General features: G+C 47.9%; 1 protein-coding gene across 1 annotated transcript in view; it reads left to right on the top strand.

Moving 5' to 3' along the window:
• Positions 1 to 665: 665 nt before the first annotated feature.
• The window catches only part of MRPL48 (mitochondrial ribosomal protein L48), a 51,235-nt gene continuing 31,783 nt past the window's right edge, over positions 666 to 20,117 (top strand). The window contains exons 1-3 of the mRNA XM_082244748.1: positions 666 to 747; positions 13,228 to 13,268; positions 16,282 to 16,370. Of these exons, the coding sequence (XP_082100874.1) occupies positions 695 to 747; positions 13,228 to 13,268; positions 16,282 to 16,370 (183 nt within the window). The 5' untranslated portion in view covers positions 666 to 694. The remainder of the gene's footprint in view (positions 748 to 13,227; positions 13,269 to 16,281; positions 16,371 to 20,117) is intronic.

Genomic DNA, 20,117 nt, shown 5'->3' with positions numbered 1-20,117 from the left:
TGCAGTACCGCAGTGTGGCCAAAGGGTGGCGCCCCGTCAGAAAATAATACATAGTATCTGCTGTGATTTTATAGAGGGTGCAGTACCGCACTGTGGCCGCAAGGTGGCGCCCCGCAGGTAATATTTGTATCTGTTGTAAAGTATGGTGTGTGCAGTGTGGCCACAAGGTGGCGCCGCACAAGACACAATCACTTTACTAATAACCACATAATAATATACTCATAACTTATAACACCGAGGAATGACCCCGCCGCCTGCTGGCCACATCCAGTATCGCCCCCTCTTTCCAATACAATGACAGAAGCTCCGTGACACAGAGAGGGCGCCACCTGCCGGCTGCCAAGCGAAGGGTGTGGGGGGGGTGATAGTTGGGGGGGAGGGGGATGATGGGTGACATTGATGATCAGGGGTGACTCCGCTCATGTCTGGGGGGGAAGAGGAGGATCTCTCAGGGTCAGTGTCTCCTCCCCTCAGTCAGGCCACGCCTCCCGGTGCACACACTCCGCCCCCATGTGTCTCGGGGTGAGGCGGAACGTTGTGTGCGGGGCGGGAATTGTCGGTGCACGCAGAGTGCGCGGCTCTATTCCGTCCCCCGTGCGGTGAGAAGGAGAAGGTAGGATAGAATGAATGTCATGGGTGGAAGGGGGATGGGAGTATTGGGGGGCCGGGATCTCATCTCTCTCTGTCCCCCCAGATGTTGGCGGTCGGAGGGGAGACTCTGATCAGACACATGGCTGCCCTGAGCTGGTAAGAGAACCACTGACAACTACAACTCCCAGCATGTCCTCATCTACCCTCCTACAGGACACTACAACTCCCAGCATGTCCTTACATATCCTCCTATAGGACACTACAACTCCCAGCATGTCCTCATCTATCCTACAGGACACTACAACTCCCAGCATGTCCTCATCTATCCTATAGGACACTACAACTCCCAGCATGTCCTCATCTATCCTCCTATAGGACACTACAACTCCCAGCATGTCCTCATCTACCCTCCTACAGGACACTACAACTCCCAGCATGTCCTTACATATCCTCCTATAGGACACTACAACTCCCAGCATGTCCTCATCTATCCTCCTACAGGACACTACAACTCCCAGCATGTCCTTACATATCCTCCTATAGGACACTACAACTCCCAGCATGTCCTCATCTATCCTACAGGACACTACAACTCCCAGCATGTCCTCCATCTATCCTCCTACAGGACACTACAACTCCCAGCATGTCCTTACATATCCTCCTATAGGACACTACAACTCCCAGCATGTCCTCATCTATCCTATAGGACACTACAACTCCCAGCATGTCCTCATCTATCCTCCTATAGGACACTACAACTCCCAGCATGTCCTCATCTATCCTCCTATAGGACACTACAACTCCCAGCATGTCCTCATCTACCCTCCTACAGGACACTACAACTCCCAGCATGTCCTTACATATCCTCCTATAGGACACTACAACTCCCAGCATGTCCTCATCTATCCTATAGGACACTACAACTCCCAGCATGTCCTCATCTATCCTCCTATAGGACACTACAACTCCCAGCATGTCCTCATCTATCCTCCTATAGGACACTACAACTCCCAGCATGTCCTCCATCTATCCTCCTATAGGACACTACAACTCCCAGCATGTCCTCATCTATCCTCCTATAGGACACTACAACTCCCAGCATGTCCTCATCTATCCTCCTATAGGACACTACAACTCCCAGCATGTCCTCATCTATCCTCCTACAGGACACTACAACTCCCAGCATGTCCTAATCTATCCTCCTATAGGACACTACAACTCCCAGCATGTCCTCATCTATCCTATAGGACACTACAACTCCCAGCATGTCCTCATCTATCCTCCTACAGGACACTACAACTCCCAGCATGTCCTCATCTATCCTACAGAACACTACAACTCCCAGCATGTCCTAATCTATCCTCCTACATTACACTACAACTCCCAGCATGTCCACCATCTATCCTCCTACATTACACTACAACTCCCAGCATGTCCTCATCTATCCTCCTACAGGACACTACAACTCCCAGCATGTCCTCCATCTATCCTCCTACATTACACTACAACTCCCAGCATGTCCTCCATCTATCCTCCTATAGGACACTACAACTCCCAGCATGTCCTCATCTACCCTCCTATAGGACACTACAACTCCCAGCATGTCCTCATCTATCCTACAGGACACTACAACTCCCAGCATGTCCTCCATCTATCCTCCTACAGGACAATACAACTCCCAGCATGTCCTTACATATCCTCCTATAGGACACTACAACTCCCAGCATGTCCTCATCTATCCTATAGGACACTACAACTCCCAGCATGTCCTCATCTATCCTCCTATAGGACACTACAACTCCCAGCATGTCCTCATCTATCCTCCTATAGGACACTACAACTCCCAGCATGTCCTCCATCTATCCTCCTATAGGACACTACAACTCCCAGCATGTCCTCATCTATCCTCCTATAGGACACTACAACTCCCAGCATGTCCTCATCTATCCTCCTATAGGACACTACAACTCCCAGCATGTCCTCATCTATCCTCCTATAGGACACTACAACTCCCAGCATGTCCTCATCTATCCTCCTATAGGACACTACAACTCCCAGCATGTCCTCATCTATCCTCCTATAGGACACTACAACTCCCAGCATGTCCTCATCTATCCTCCTACAGGACACTACAACTCCCAGCATGTCCTCATCTATCCTCCTATAGGACACTACAACTCCCAGCATGTCCTCATCTATCCTATAGGACACTACAACTCCCAGCATGTCCTCATCTATCCTCCTACAGGACACTACAACTCCCAGCATGTCCTAATCTATCCTCCTATAGGACACTACAACTCCCAGCATGTCCTCATCTATCCTATAGGACACTACAACTCCCAGCATGTCCTCATCTATCCTACAGGACACTACAACTCCCAGCATGTCCTCATCTATCCTATAGGACACTACAACTCCCAGCATGTCCTCATCTATCCTCCTATAGGACACTACAACTCCCAGCATGTCCTCATCTATCCTCCTATAGGACACTACAACTCCCAGCATGTCCTCATCTACCCTCCTACAGGACACTACAACTCCCAGCATGTCCTTACATATCCTCCTATAGGACACTACAACTCCCAGCATGTCCTCATCTATCCTACAGGACACTACAACTCCCAGCATGTCCTCCATCTATCCTCCTACAGGACACTACAACTCCCAGCATGTCCTTACATATCCTCCTATAGGACACTACAACTCCCAGCATGTCCTCATCTATCCTATAGGACACTACAACTCCCAGCATGTCCTCATCTATCCTCCTATAGGACACTACAACTCCCAGCATGTCCTCATCTATCCTCCTATAGGACACTACAACTCCCAGCATGTCCTCATCTACCCTCCTACAGGACACTACAACTCCCAGCATGTCCTTACATATCCTCCTATAGGACACTACAACTCCCAGCATGTCCTCATCTATCCTCCTATAGGACACTACAACTCCCAGCATGTCCTCATCTATCCTCCTATAGGACACTACAACTCCCAGCATGTCCTCCATCTATCCTCCTATAGGACACTACAACTCCCAGCATGTCCTCATCTATCCTCCTATAGGACACTACAACTCCCAGCATGTCCTCATCTATCCTCCTATAGGACACTACAACTCCCAGCATGTCCTTACATATCCTCCTATAGGACACTACAACTCCCAGCATGTCCTCATCTATCCTATAGGACACTACAACTCCCAGCATGTCCTCATCTATCCTCCTATAGGACACTACAACTCCCAGCATGTCCTCATCTATCCTCCTATAGGACACTACAACTCCCAGCATGTCCTCCATCTATCCTCCTATAGGACACTACAACTCCCAGCATGTCCTCATCTATCCTCCTATAGGACACTACAACTCCCAGCATGTCCTCATCTATCCTCCTATAGGACACTACAACTCCCAGCATGTCCTCATCTATCCTCCTACAGGACACTACAACTCCCAGCATGTCCTAATCTATCCTCCTATAGGACACTACAACTCCCAGCATGTCCTAATCTATCCTCCTATAGGACACTACAACTCCCAGCATGTCCTCATCTATCCTATAGGACACTACAACTCCCAGCATGTCCTCATCTATCCTCCTACAGGACACTACAACTCCCAGCATGTCCTCATCTATCCTACAGAACACTACAACTCCCAGCATGTCCTAATCTATCCTCCTACATTACACTACAACCCCAGCATGTCCACCATCTATCCTCCTACATTACACTACAACTCCCAGCATGTCCTCATCTATCCTCCTACAGGACACTACAACTCCCAGCATGTCCTCCATCTATCCTCCTACATTACACTACAACTCCCAGCATGTCCTCCATCTATCCTCCTATAGGACACTACAACTCCCAGCATGTCCTCATCTACCCTCCTATAGGACACTACAACTCCCAGCATGTCCTCATCTATCCTACAGGACACTACAACTCCCAGCATGTCCTCCATCTATCCTCCTACAGGACAATACAACTCCCAGCATGTCCTTACATATCCTCCTATAGGACACTACAACTCCCAGCATGTCCTCATCTATCCTATAGGACACTACAACTCCCAGCATGTCCTCATCTATCCTCCTATAGGACACTACAACTCCCAGCATGTCCTCATCTATCCTCCTATAGGACACTACAACTCCCAGCATGTCCTCCATCTATCCTCCTATAGGACACTACAACTCCCAGCATGTCCTCATCTATCCTCCTATAGGACACTACAACTCCCAGCATGTCCTCATCTATCCTCCTATAGGACACTACAACTCCCAGCATGTCCTCATCTATCCTCCTATAGGACACTACAACTCCCAGCATGTCCTCATCTATCCTCCTATAGGACACTACAACTCCCAGCATGTCCTCATCTATCCTCCTATAGGACACTACAACTCCCAGCATGTCCTCATCTATCCTCCTACAGGACACTACAACTCCCAGCATGTCCTCATCTATCCTCCTATAGGACACTACAACTCCCAGCATGTCCTCATCTATCCTCCTATAGGACACTACAACTCCCAGCATGTCCTCATCTATCCTCCTACAGGACACTACAACTCCCAGCATGTCCTAATCTATCCTCCTATAGGACACTACAACTCCCAGCATGTCCTCATCTATCCTATAGGACACTACAACTCCCAGCATGTCCTCATCTATCCTCCTACAGGACACTACAACTCCCAGCATGTCCTCATCTATCCTACAGAACACTACAACTCCCAGCATGTCCTAATCTATCCTCCTACATTACACTACAACTCCCAGCATGTCCTAATCTATCCTCCTACATTACACTACAACTCCCAGCATGTCCACCATCTATCCTCCTACATTACACTACAACTCCCAGCATGTCCTCATCTATCCTCCTACAGGACACTACAACTCCCAGCATGTCCTCCATCTATCCTCCTACATTACACTACAACTCCCAGCATGTCCTCCATCTATCCTCCTACAGGACACTACAACTCCCAGCATGTCCTCCATCTATCCTCCTACAGGACACTACAACTCCCAGCATGTCCTCATCTATCCTCCTACAGGACACTACAACTCCCAGCATGTCCTCATCTATCCTACAGAACACTACAACTCCCAGCATGTCCTCATCTATCCTCCTACAGGACACTACATCTCCCAGCATGTCCTCATCTATCCTACAGAACACTACAACTCCCAGCATGTCCTCATCTATCCTCCTACAGGACACTACAACTCCCAGCATGTCCTCCATCTATCCTCCTACATTACACTACAACTCCCAGCATGTCCTCCATCTATCCTCCTACAGGACACTACAACTCCCAGCATGTCCTCATCTATCCTCCTACAGGACACTACAACTCCCAGCATGTCCTCATCTATCCTACAGAACACTACAACTCCCAGCATGTCCTCATCTATCCTCCTACAGGACACTACAACTCCCAGCATGTCCTCATCTATCCTCCTACAGGACACTACAACTCCCAGCATGTCCTCATCTATCCTCCTACAGGACACTACAACTCCCTGCATGTCGTCCTCTATCCTCCTACATTACACTACAACTCCCAGCATGTCCACCATCTATCCTCCTACATTACACTACAACTCCCAGCATGTCCTCATCTATCCTCCTACAGGACACTACAACTCCCAGCATGTCCTCCATCTATCCTCCTACATTACACTACAACTCCCAGCATGTCCTCCATCTATCCTCCTACATTACACTACAACTCCCAGCATGTCCTCCATCTATCCTCCTACAGGACACTACAACTCCCAGCATGTCCTCATCTATCCTCCTACAGGACACTACAACTCCCAGCATGTCCTCATCTATCCTACAGAACACTACAACTCCCAGCATGTCCTCATCTATCCTCCTACAGGACACTACAACTCCCAGAATGTCCTCATCTATCCTCCTACATTACACTACAACTCCCAGCATGTCCTCATCTATCCTACAGAACACTACAACTCCCAGCATGTCCTCATCTATCCTCCTACAGGACACTACAACACCCAGCATGTCCTCCATCTATCCTCCTACAGGACACTACAACACCCAGCATGTCCTCATCTATCCTACAGAACACTACAACTCCCAGCATGTCCTCATCTATCCTCCTACAGGACACTACAACTCCCAGCATGTCCTCCATCTATCCTCCTACATTACACTACAACTCCCAGCATGCCCTCCATCTATCCTCCTACAGGACACTACAACTCCCAGCATGTCCTCATCTATCCTACAGAACACTACAACTCCCAGCATGTCCTCATCTATCCTCCTCCATTACACTACAACTCCCAGCATGTCCTCCTCTATCCTCCTACATTACACTACAACTCCCAGCATGTCCTCATCTATCCTACAGAACACTACAACTCCCAGCATGTCCTCATCTATCCTCCTACAGGACACTACATCTCCCAGCATGTCCTCATCTATCCTACAGAACACTACAACTCCCAGCATGTCCTCATCTATCCTCCTACAGGACACTACAACTCCCAGCATGTCCTCCATCTATCCTCCTACATTACACTACAACTCCCAGCATGTCCTCCATCTATCCTCCTACAGGACACTACAACTCCCAGCATGTCCTCATCTATCCTCCTACAGTACACTACAACTCCCAGCATGTCCTCATCTATCCTACAGAACACTACAACTCCCAGCATGTCCTCATCTATCCTCCTACAGGACACTACAACTCCCAGCATGTCCTCATCTATCCTACAGAACACTACAACTCCCAGCATGTCCTCATCTATCCTCCTACAGGACACTACAACTCCCTGCATGTCGTCCTCTATCCTCCTACATTACACTACAACTCCCAGCATGTCCACCATCTATCCTCCTACATTACACTACAACTCCCAGCATGTCCTCATCTATCCTCCTACAGGACACTACAACTCCCAGCATGTCCTCCATCTATCCTCCTACATTACACTACAACTCCCAGCATGTCCTCCATCTATCCTCCTACAGGACACTACAACTCCCAGCATGTCCTCATCTATCCTCCTACAGGACACTACAACTCCCAGCATGTCCTCATCTATCCTACAGAACACTACAACTCCCAGCATGTCCTCATCTATCCTCCTACAGGACACTGCAACTCCCAGAATGTCCTCATCTATCCTCCTACATTACACTACAACTCCCAGCATGTCCTCATCTATCCTACAGAACACTACAACTCCCAGCATGTCCTCATCTATCCTCCTACAGGACACTACAACACCCAGCATGTCCTCCATCTATCCTACAGAACACTACAACTCCCAGCATGTCCTCATCTATCCTCCTACAGGACACTACAACACCCAGCATGTCCTCCATCTATCCTCCTACAGGACACTACAACACCCAGCATGTCCTCATCTATCCTACAGAACACTACAACTCCCAGCATGTCCTCATCTATCCTCCTACAGGACACTACAACTCCCAGCATGTCCTCCATCTATCCTCCTACATTACACTACAACTCCCAGCATGCCCTCCATCTATCCTCCTACAGGACACTACAACTCCCAGCATGTCCTCATCTATCCTACAGAACACTACAACTCCCAGCATGTCCTCATCTATCCTCCTACAGGACACTACAACTCCCAGCATGTCCTCATCTATCCTACAGAACACTACAACTCCCAGCATGTCCTCATCTATCCTCCTCCATTACACTACAACTCCCAGCATGTCCTCATCTATCCTCCTACATTACACTACAACTCCCAGCATGTCCTCATCTATCCTCCTACATTACACTACAACTCCCAGCATGTCCACCATCTATCCTCCTACATTACACTACAACTCCCAGCATGTCCTCATCTATCCTACAGAACACTACAACTCCCAGCATGTCCTCATCTATCCTCCTCCATTACACTACAACTCCCAGCATGTCCTCCTCTATCCTCCTACATTACACTACAACTTCCAGCATGTCCTCCATCTATCCTCCTACATCACACTACAACTCCCAGCATGTCCTCAACTATCCTCCTACAGAACACTACAACTCCCAGCAGGCCCTCCATTTATCCTACAGTAGACTACAACTCCCAGCATGTCCTCATCTCTCCTCCTACAGGACACAACGCCCAGCATGTCCTCCATCTATCCTCCTACATTACACTACAACTCCCAGCATGTCCTCATCTATCCTCCTACATTACACTACAACTCCCAGCATGTCCACCATCTATCCTCCTACAGGACACTACAACTCCCAGCATGTCCTCCATTTATCCTCCTACAGGACACTACAACTCCCAGCATGTCCTCATCTATCCTCCTATAGGACACTACAACACCCAGCATGTCCTCATCTATCCTCCTACAGGACACTACAACTCCCAGCATGTCCTCATCTATCCTCCTACAGGACACTACAACTCCCAGCATGTCCTCATCTATCCTCCTACATTACACTACACCTCCCAGCATGTCCTCATCTATCCTCCTACATTACACTACAACTCCCAGCAGGCCCTCCATTTATCCTACAGAAGACTACAACTCCCAGCATGTCCTCATCTTTCCTCCTACAGGACACTACAACGCCCAGCATGTCCTCCATCTATCCTCCTACAGGACACTACAACTCCCAGCATGTCCTCATTTATCCTCCTACAGGACACTACAACTCCCAGCATGTCCTCCATCTATCCTCCTACAGGACACTACAACTCCCAGCATGTCCTCCATCTATCCTCCTACAGGACACTACAACTCCCAGCATGTCCTCATGTATCCTCCTACAGGACACTACAACTCCCAGCATGTGCTCCATCTATCCTTCTACAGAACACTACAACTCCCAGCAGGTCCTCCATTTATCCTCCTACAGAAGACTACAACTCCCAGCATGTCCTCATCTATCCTCCTACAGGACACTACAACTCCCAGCATGTTCTCATCTATCCTCCTACTGGACACTACAACTCCCAGCATGTCCTCCATCTATCCTCCTACAGGACACTACAACTCCCAGCATGTCCTCCATCTATCCTCCTACAGGACACTACAACTCCCAGCATGTCCTCATGTATCCTCCTACAGGACACTACAACTCCCAGCATGTCCTCCATCTATCCTCCTACAGGACACTACAACTCCCAGCATGTGCTCCATCTATCCTTCTACAGAACACTACAACTCCCAGCAGGTCCTCCATTTATCCTCCTACAGAAGACTACAACTCCCAGCAGGTCCTCATCTATCCTCCTACAGGACACTACAACTCCCAGCATGTCCTCCATCTATCCTCCTACATTACACTACAACTCCCAGCATGTCCTCATGTATCCTCCTACAGGACACTACAACTCCCAGCATGTCCTCCATCTATCCTCCTACAGGACACTACAACTCCCAGCATGTGCTCCATCTATCCTTCTACAGAACACTACAACTCCCAGCAGGTCCTCCATTTATCCTCCTACAGAAGACTACAACTCCCAGCATGTCCTCATCTATCCTCCTACAGGATACTACAACTCCCAGCATGTTCTCATCTATCCTCCTACTGGACACTACAACTCCCAGCATGTCCTCATGTATCCTCCTACAGGACACTACAACTCCCAGCATGTCCTCCATCTATCCTCCTACAGGACACTACAACTCCCAGCATGTCCTCCATCTATCCTCCTACAGGACACTACAACTCTCAGCATGTCCTCATGTATCCTCCTACAGGACACTACAACTCCCAGCATGTCCTCCATCTATCCTCCTACAGGACACTACAACTCCCAGCATGTGCTCCATCTATCCTTCTACAGAACACTACAACTCCCAGCAGGTCCTCCATTTATCCTCCTACAGAAGACTACAACTCCCAGCAGGTCCTCATCTATCCTCCTACAGGACACTACAACTCCCAGCATGTTCTCATCTATCCTCCTACTGGACACTACATATCCCAGCATCTCCTCATCTATCCTCCTAAAGAACACTAAATATCCCAGAATGTTTTCTATGTATTCTTATGTAAAGGAGTAGAATTCCCAGCAATTCTCTTATCTCTACTAATACTAGAGACTGCAACTCCTACAATGGAGCACTACAACTCTCAGCATCTCCTCTATGCCAACTCCTAGAGGCTATTGCATATTCCATGTGTCCTGCTGTAGGCCCTTTTTATGTTTTCTCAGTCACTTCTACTATGAGACAGAATATAAATAGGAGTTCTGACAGAATTCTGTGACCTGTATCTCTGAGGTTAGGATGTCTTGCCTTGCAGCACTGAACCTCGGTTCCAATACCGGTCAGGACACTACCTGCATGGAGCTGGCATTTCCTCCTTCTGTTGTGGGTTTCCTCCTACACTCTGATGACATGCCGGAAGTTTCATTATAGCAAATCTGAAGAGTGTACAAGTAGGCAGTACATGCGCCGCTCCAAGGAGAAGTGCAGAGTCACTTCGCCTATTGGAAGTTTCATCTGTATCTGTAGACCATCAACAGCGTAGAGGAAGGGATGAGGCAACTGGATGGATGATTGAACAGGAGAAGGGACCGAGACTGGAACTTCTGCAGCTCCCGCAGAAGATCTGGGTAGGGTCACCTGAATGTAGAAGAAAACGAACAGCAGGGCGCTGAGGTCAGTATAAAATAAAAAACACTTTATTAAAATAAGCAGCACACTTACATTAAAGTTAGCATGAAACAGCATGGACAGGGAACACCTGAGACCAAGCATGGACAGGGAACACCTGAGACCAGGCATGGATAGGGAACACCTGAGACCAGGCATGGACGGGGAACACCTGAGACCAAGCATGGACAGGGAACACCTGAGACCAAGCATGGACGGGGAACACCTGAGACCAAGCATGGACGGGGAACACCTGAGACCAAGCATGGACGGGGAACACCTGAGACCAAGCATGGACGGGGAACACCTGAGACCAAGCATGGACGGGGAACACCTGAGACCAAGCATGGACGGGGAACACCTGAGACCAAGCATGGACGGGGAACACCTGAGACCAAGCATGGACGGGGAACACCTGAGACCAAGCATGGACGGGGAACACCTGAGACCAAGCATGGACGGGGAACACCTGAGACCAAGCATGGACGGGGAACACCTGAGACCAAGCAGCTGTGATCATTGCGAGGCTGAAGGCATCACTGGGCAAACAGACTGTGGATGACAGAGAGCAAGTCAGCTCAAAGTGTGGATATTCGTGGAGGCTTTCTCAGTTGCACACGAGGATGACGGCTGTCAAAATGCCTTGTGAGTGTCAGGTGAATGTCCTCCCTCTCCTGACATTCACCAGGCATTTTGACAGCTGTCATCCTTGTGTGCAACTGAGAAAGCCGCCGCTAATCCTTGGGCTCTGTTTGCCCAGTGATGCCCACAGCCTCACACTGATCACAGCTGCTTGGTCTCTGGTGTTCCCTACTAATGCTGTTTCATGTTAACTTCAATGTAAGTGTAGCGCCCTCCTAGGTAGGTGCTAGTGAGAGAGTATAGTTTTTGGCTATCAGAGGAGCAGCAGGCAAATCTATATTGCTTTCTGCCTACCTGAGCGCAGGATCTGTGAGTTAGGTCTGCTCAGTGTGTGATTCATTGGGTCTAGAGAGTGTTTCACACTGGTCCGATAGGGAGGCATGTTGGACAGTGGGAGGAAATCTGACCAATGGATACATAGGCTTTTATACAATCCTGGTAATTGGTAGAGACAGGCTGTCTTGGTGCATTCTGGGATACTGTATAAACGCCAGGAACACATGTGCTGCGGGGTCTTTGGCTGGAGAGCAGAGTCCCAGAGGGAGGGTGGCAGCTGCCTCCTCCTCTGTAGCAGTGCCATGTGGTCGCAGGCGGTTGGCCTTGGGACCAGAGGAATGGAGCTGAACCCAGAGGTCCAGGAAAGCTGACTGAGTGGGGAGACACTGGAAACTCTCTAAAAAACAGTATCGTGATTACAGTTGATTGTGTCAAGGGGCCTGACCTGAGGGGGGGGGCACCCCAACAGTAGGATAGTCAGTGGATGGGTGTCACTGTCAGCATTCAAGAAAGGAGATACTGTGGAGAGCGTCCCGAAGATAAATGTAGTTCACCAAGTCTTCTAGCAAGAGACTTAAATTCAAATCTACCTAAGTGGCAAGGTGGATCAGCAGCCTGGCTACATCATCAGACGGGAGTCCTCACATCTTGTGACTAGTTAATCTGTAGTATCCCACTATTCCCTTCTCCAATCCCTGCTTAAAATAAAGCACCAAAAACAACTACATACGCCTGGACTGATCATTGACTGAGCCAAGAAGTAAAGTGTTCAATTAGCAATTCAGGCATTCATAACGGTAACCCAGGGGGACCCGAAAGTGTAATATCCAGCAGTCCTCAAGGGGGCAGTGCTACATAAGAGTGCTGCTTATTTTAATTTGATCCTGACCTCAGCCCCCCTGCTGTTCGTTTTCTTCTACATGGAAGTTTCATTGGCTGCTGTTTAAATTGGCCCTAATCCGGGAACGATGTGAACTTTAAAACATGTAAATTGTTTGCACTATAAATACTTGTAGTAGTGATAATGATGATAATATGTATTTTATTTGTTTTGCAGTCGGATTGCAGGCAGCAGTGGTCTCCTCTGCCGGGATCTGGGTGAGTTCCATGATGTATTGCAGGGACTTTCAGCCAGAATAATAATGTTGGACCTTCCCCCTGACCTCTGAAGGATGTGGTGTTGTGGCATCTCTGATGCCCATGTCACACTACCAGTGGTGGCTGGTGTATATGGGGCGCAGGGGCGACCCCCCCCCCCCCCCTATCCATGCGTCCGGCCCCCTAATCTACATGCGGGGCGCCAGACGCATGGAGTTCAATGGGGCTTTTTTTTTTTTTTTTAACCATGTGACTAGAGCCAAAGGCTCTAAAAGGCTAAAAAAAAGGGCAGGCTCGGGGTACAGAGCACTGCGCCCCAAGCCAACCCAGTTGTGTGATAATAGCGAATGAAATTTCGCTATTATCACACGGATCCTCCTCCTGGCCAATCGGGAAGCGGGTTTTGAGACCCGATTCCCGATTGGCCAAAAGGAGAAGCCATGCCATTGGGCATGAAGGAGGAGACGCACAAGACAGGGGGAAGAAGCCTAAGCCGCCGTCTGCTGCATCCAGGCAGGGTGAGTGAGGGGGGGGGGTCCTGTCCGGTCTCCCCTTTCTCCTGTCTCACTGTGGTCCAGGGGGGGGGGGGGGTTATTTTGTACGACCTGGGGGGGGGGGTATGGTGCGGTCCATCTGCCGCCCCCGCCCTGGCCCATGGAGCACCAGCCGCCGCTGCACACCACACATCTGGTTGCTGGTAGCAACTTGCCAATCACCAGCAAAGACCACTGAGTCACTTCGACTATTGCTCGCCCTTCTAAAAATATCTGTTCCGGGGCATCTGAAATGTCAATACCGAGTCACTGACCAGGAACAAGCATGCAGCTAGTGAAGTCAGTGATACCATGAACTATTCATCCTCATGCTTGCTTGTGGGATAGTTAAACTGTCATTATGATACAAAGAGAAGTCACATTTTTACAGTGACGGGTCAGTACAGATCTCCCGTAACCACTTCTGGACCGGAAGGATTTGTCCCCTTAATGACCAGGCCATTTTTTGCGATTCGGCACTGCGTTACTTTAACAGACAATTGCGCGGTCGTGCGACGCTGTACCCAAATAAAATTGATGTCCTTTTTTCCCCACAAACAGAGCTTTCTTTTGGTGGTATTTGATCACCTCTGCGATTTCTTTTTTTTTTTTTTTTTTTTTTTGCGCTATAAACAAAAATAGAGCGACAATTCTGAAAATAAAAAAAAACAATATTTTTCACTTTCTGCTATTTCCCAACAAAAAATGTAAAAATCAAAATTTTTTAACATTTTAGGCCAATTTGTATTTTGCTACATATTTTTGGTAAAAAAAAAAAAATTGCAATAAGATAATTTTGATTGGTTTTCACAAAAGTTATCGCGTCTACTAACTACAGGAAAGATTTGTCTTTTTTTTTTTTTTTTTTTACTAGTAATGGCGGCAAACTGCGATTTTTAGCGGGACTGCGACATTGCGGCGGACAGATCGGACCCCTAACCGACACTTTTGGGGGGACCAATGACATTACTACAGTAATCAGTGCTAAAAATTTGCAGTTGCACTGTTACTGTAATAATGACACTGGCAGGGAAGGGGTAAGGCAGAGTAAACACGTCTCTTGTCTTTTTGGTTAAAAAAAAAAAATCCCAAACTTCTCTTTTAAGAATCATACTTACCTAGGTGGATGCTGCATCTGTCCCTTGCCGGTGTCCTGCCGAAAACTCCAACCTGCCAAAATCTCCAACCACGTTATTTCCGGTGAGTGTACACTGGGAATAATTGGAGATTTCGAGCACTTGGTGTTCTCACACACCACCGGCAGCGTATACACCCGAGTACATGGTATAATTAGTGCAGATTCTTACACCCGCTAGTTGTCACCGCCTTGGAGGCGGCCATGTTTTTGGTTACTAGCGGGCGGTGTAAGAATCTGCACTAATTATACCATGTACTCGGGTGTATAGGCTGCCGGTGTTGTAAAATTTTGTCGGACCCGTGAAAAAATCGGACCTCGTCACTTCCGGTGATAGAGCATCACAAAACAGCGGATGGGAGTCGTCCGTGCGTATGCGCAGAAGACATTTTTCGAGGTTTGGCAAAATTATAACAGAGAGCGGACAGCTGATTGAGAGGAGGCGGGGCTGAGGTGCGACGGAGGACACATATGCAGAGCTGGTGGAGGAGGCGGGACGGAGGTGCGGCCGTGTAATATATGCAGGACTTTAGCGACTCCTTATGTTTTATTATCTTTAGCAATTATCGTATTATTTATCCTTAGGATTTCATTACATTTAGTATTTCTTATTTTGTATTATATAAATAGTAAATGTAATGAAATCCTAAGGATAAATAATACGATAATTGCTAAAGATAATAAAACAAGGAGTCGCTAAAGTCCTGCATTTATTACACGGCCGCACCTCCGTCCCGTCTCCTCTCCCGCCTCCTCTATTCAGCTCTGCAGATGACGCGGCGGTGTCTTCCATCCCACCTCAGCCCCGCCTTCTCTCATTCAGCTGCCCGCTATGTGTTATAAGTTTACCAAACCAAGATAATGTCTTATGCGCATGCGCACTTGAGACTCCTATCACCGGAAGTGACGAGGTCCGATTTTTTTTTCACGGGTCCGAGAAAATTTTAGAACACCGGTGTTGTGTGAGAACACCAAGTGCTTCCTGGTGTACATTCACTGGAAATAACGTGGTTGGAGATTTCGGCAGGTTGGAGTTTTTGGCAGGACACCGGCAAGGGACAGATGCAGCATCCACCTAGGTAAGTATGATTCTTAAAGGAGAAGTTTGGGATTTTATTTTTTTAAAAGACAGAAACGTGTTTACTCTTTTGGCCTTTAGTCCAGAATTGCAGCAAAGAACAACCATAGGCTACACAGCAAACTGGATAAATGTGTGATTTTTGTATTGTGTTACATGGATTTTTTATTTACTTGCCACTGTTTCACCTAAAGTCATTCTGTTTCAGATAAATTTATAATAAATGTAAGTAAACCTTCCTTTTTTTTTTTTTTTTTTTTTTTTCAGGATTTCTGAATCAGGACAGTAAAAGATGTTACCGGTCACACCCTGCGCATGGTATCGGCAGATACAAACACTTGCTGCCGCCTGAAGTTGTAAGGAGCTTAATGGTTTTCTTACAGGAGAGAACAGCATTATGTTTACTAAACATTAAAGCGGAGTTCCTGCCTCGGGGGTAAATTTTAGATAAAAATACCCCCGGGACAGTCGGGGCTAGTACATTCCACAATGGATAGCCTCTGTACTGTCCCAGGTCTCACTTACCTTTTAGAAGAAATACTTACCTTGAAAATTTCTTCTCCAGCGTTGCCATGTCAGGTGTGGGCAGCTGAAGCCTCTTCTGCGTCCTCTTCTCCCAGAATGCCCTGCACCGGCCCCGCTCGTCACTTCTGGTGCAGGCGTGTCACCCCTGCACAGCTTCTGGGCATGCCCAGAAGCTGTTTAGCAGGGAATGACGCGCCAGCACCGGAAGTGACGAGCGGGGCCGGTGCAGGCGCATTGACACCTGGGAGTGATGACTTTCAGCTCCCAGGAGTCATCACAAACAGGAAGACGGCACGGGCCGTGTCCGCAGAGGGAGGAAGTAGAAGGAAGGTAAGTATACTTTCTTCAAAAACAAGGTAAGTAAAGAAAAAAAAATCGGGAGCATCCATTTGTTTTTCAGGGCATTCACAGCAAGCAGATGGGCCAAACTTGTTTTTCAGCCCGGAACTCCACTTTAAAGAGCAGCTCCAGCCTATACCCCCCCCCCCCCCCCACCAAAAAAATAAAAAAGTCAGCAGCTACAAATACTGTAGCTGCAGCCTTTTTTATTAGGACACTTACCTGTACAGGGATCCCACAATTTCGGCACCCCAGCCGATTTTTTTAATAGGCTTTCGGGTGCTGCCGCAGTTTGTGAATGGCCAGGCGGAGGGGGGAAGGAGGAGGGTGCGAACTTCTGGGGGACCTTGCCGTGGCGAGGTCACCTGGAAGTGGAGAAGGGTACCTGTCAAAAACGTACAGAGAGTAACGCCGCTCAGGTGAGTCTGTGTCTACAATCTAAGCAGGGTGCTGGACCTCGGCTCGCCACAGCAAACAGCATATATGAAGAAATTGGTCGCACGCCACCAGGAGATTCAGTGAAGAAGATGATCTTGTAAAGGCACAGCAGGATGGATATGGTAGACGTGTTCCACAGGAATTCCCTAGGAACAAGCATGTGGAATCCGTGTGAAACACGTCTACCATATCCATCCTGCTACACCTTTACATGTACAATAAAGATCTTCTTCTTCACTGAATCTCCTGGTGGTGTGCAACCAATTTCTTCATATTTGTCAAAAACATGTACCCTTCCCCCCCGCCCGAAAGGTGCCAAATGTGGCAGCGGAGGGGGAGGAAGCAAACAAGCAGGGCTTTCCCGTTTGGGTAGAGCTCCACTTTAAATTACAAAGCAGATTGAGGCCATATTTACATAACGATTTAGCAGCAATTAGGGGCAGCCGCTGGCAATAATCTACTGATTTTATTCTTTTCCTGCAAACATCTGCATCTGTCAGCCATGGCTGTGAGATTTGTATTCTGTAATGGCCGATGCTGCAGCTGTTCATATGTAAATGTTCTGCTGATGTGGATAGAGCCTCCAGCCGACCCAGGGTTCAGGGTTTGCATTTCTGCAGAGTTATGGCTGTGCACAAACTGGCCCTGGTAATCGGTATTATGTATGCTACTGTAGCACAGAGTGTTGTTGCGTCCAAAGGAAACGTTTAGCCGTCTCTGAAAGCAGCAGATTATCTGCTTCTAAACTGCTGTGTGTACCTAAAGCCTAAGGTATGCGATATTCCAGTCAATTTCATACATGCGTTAAAGTGGAGTTCTGGCCTCAAAATCGACTTTGGGCCATCCGCTTGCTGAGTGTCACCTAAAAAAGAATTGGATAATCACGATTTTATTTTTGTTTACTTACCTTGTTATTGAAGAGAATATACTCGCCTTTTTTTCCTCTTCCTCCCTCTGCGGCCGCGGCCCGCGCCGTCACGTCCTCCTTGCATTGACTCCTGGGAGCTGAACGTCATCGCTCCCAGAAGTCAATGCGCCTGCACCGGCCCTGCTCGTCACTTCCAGTGCAGGCGCGTCATTCCCTGCTAAACGGCTTCTGGGCATGCTTAGAAGCTGTGCAGGGATGACGTGCCTGCCCCGGAAGTGACGGCGACGGCGGGGCCGGTGCAGTACATTGTGGGACCGAAGAGGACACGGAAGAAGACCCAGAAGAGGATGCTCCGGCTTCAGCTGCCCACACCTCAGATGGCAGCGCTGGACAAGAAATTTTCAAGGTAAGTATTTCTTCTAAAAGGTAAGTGCAACCCGGGACAGATTAGAGGCTATCCATTGTGGAATGTACTAGCCCTGACTGTCCCGGGGGTATTTTTATTAACCACTTAAGCCCTGGAGGATTTGGCTGCTAAAAGACCAGGGGGTATTTTGCGATTCGGCACTGCGTGACTTTAACGGACAATTGCGCGGTCGTGCGACGCTGTACCTAAACGAATTTGACGTCCTTTTTTTCCCACAAACAGAGCTTTCTTTTGGTGGTATTTGATCACCTGTGCGATTTTTTTTTTTTTTTTTTTTTTTTTTTTTTTTTTTTTTGATCACGCGCTATAAACAAAAAAAGAGCGTCAATTTTGCAAAAATAACAATATTTTTCACATTTTTTTTATATGAAATTCCCAAAAAAAAAAAAAAGTAAAAATCAAAATTTTTTTAACATTTTCGGCCAATTTGTTTTATGCTACATATGTTTGGTAAAAAAAATCGCAAAAAGCGTATTTTGATTGGTTTGCGCAAAAGTTATCGCGTTTACTAACAAAGGGAAAGATTTTTGTCATTTTTGTTGTGTTTTTTTTTTTTTTTTTTTTTAACGCGTAATGGTGGCGATCTGCGATTTTTTTTTTTTTTTTTTTTTTTTTTTTTTTGCGGTACTGCGACATTGCGGCGGACAGATCGGACCCCTGACTGAAATTTTTGACACTTTTGGGGTTACCAGTGACATTTCTACAGTAATCAGTGCTATACATATGCACTGTTACTGTAAAATTACACTGGCAGTGAAGGGGTTAACTTTATTTGAGAGGGGGGGTCTGTGTGTCCCTAGGGGCGTGATTCTAACTGTGATTGGCTGTGGCTTGAGGTGTAGGGACACTGATCAACGGTCCTACATAGTAGAACCGTATGATCAGTGTCTCTACACAGGGAGAACTGACAGGCAGCTTGTTTACACAAGCTGGGAAGCGCAGCGCCTTCTAAGTGCAGCAAGACATTTATTGAAGTATGTGCAGCAGTATTACACTCACATTTAGTCGGTGAATAAGATGCAGTTTGTCAAGTAATGTTGATCATCAGGAGCATCACTGGAGCAGGTCCTGGTGGTGGAGGCAGTGGATCCCGGTGAGAGCGGCAGGGGGTTCCTCCGTGTGTACAGGGATGGCCTCGGTGGTGTCCGTGGGCTCCTCGTCAACTGGTGGAACGCTGGCACTCGTGGGTCCTGGGATCCTGGAGTTCACTCCTGGCGGTGATGCGGGATGCTACGGCGACGCGTTATCGGAGCATGCGCTCCTTCCTCAGGCCGTGGATGCACCATGTTTGGACAGGGCATTTATGCAGTGATAAGGACGGTGGCTCAGGGGAGGCAAAAAGCATGGCTTGAAAGTCTGCAATAGGTGGAATATAGGTGTTTGGCCACTAGGTGGGGTGTGTGGGTACACAAACTGATGTGGTTAACTGCATGGGGAGGGGAATAACAGACCATGTGGGAAACTATAGTGTAATAGGACCGTAGTTGAAAACTAAAAATGGGAGGG

This window comes from Pelophylax lessonae (genome assembly GCF_965119305.1).
Source record: "Pelophylax lessonae genome assembly, chromosome: 2".
Taxonomy (NCBI): Eukaryota; Metazoa; Chordata; class Amphibia; order Anura; family Ranidae; genus Pelophylax; species Pelophylax lessonae.
The sequence above is the reverse complement of the archived record's forward strand: the minus strand, read 5'-3'. Positions and strand labels throughout refer to the sequence as shown.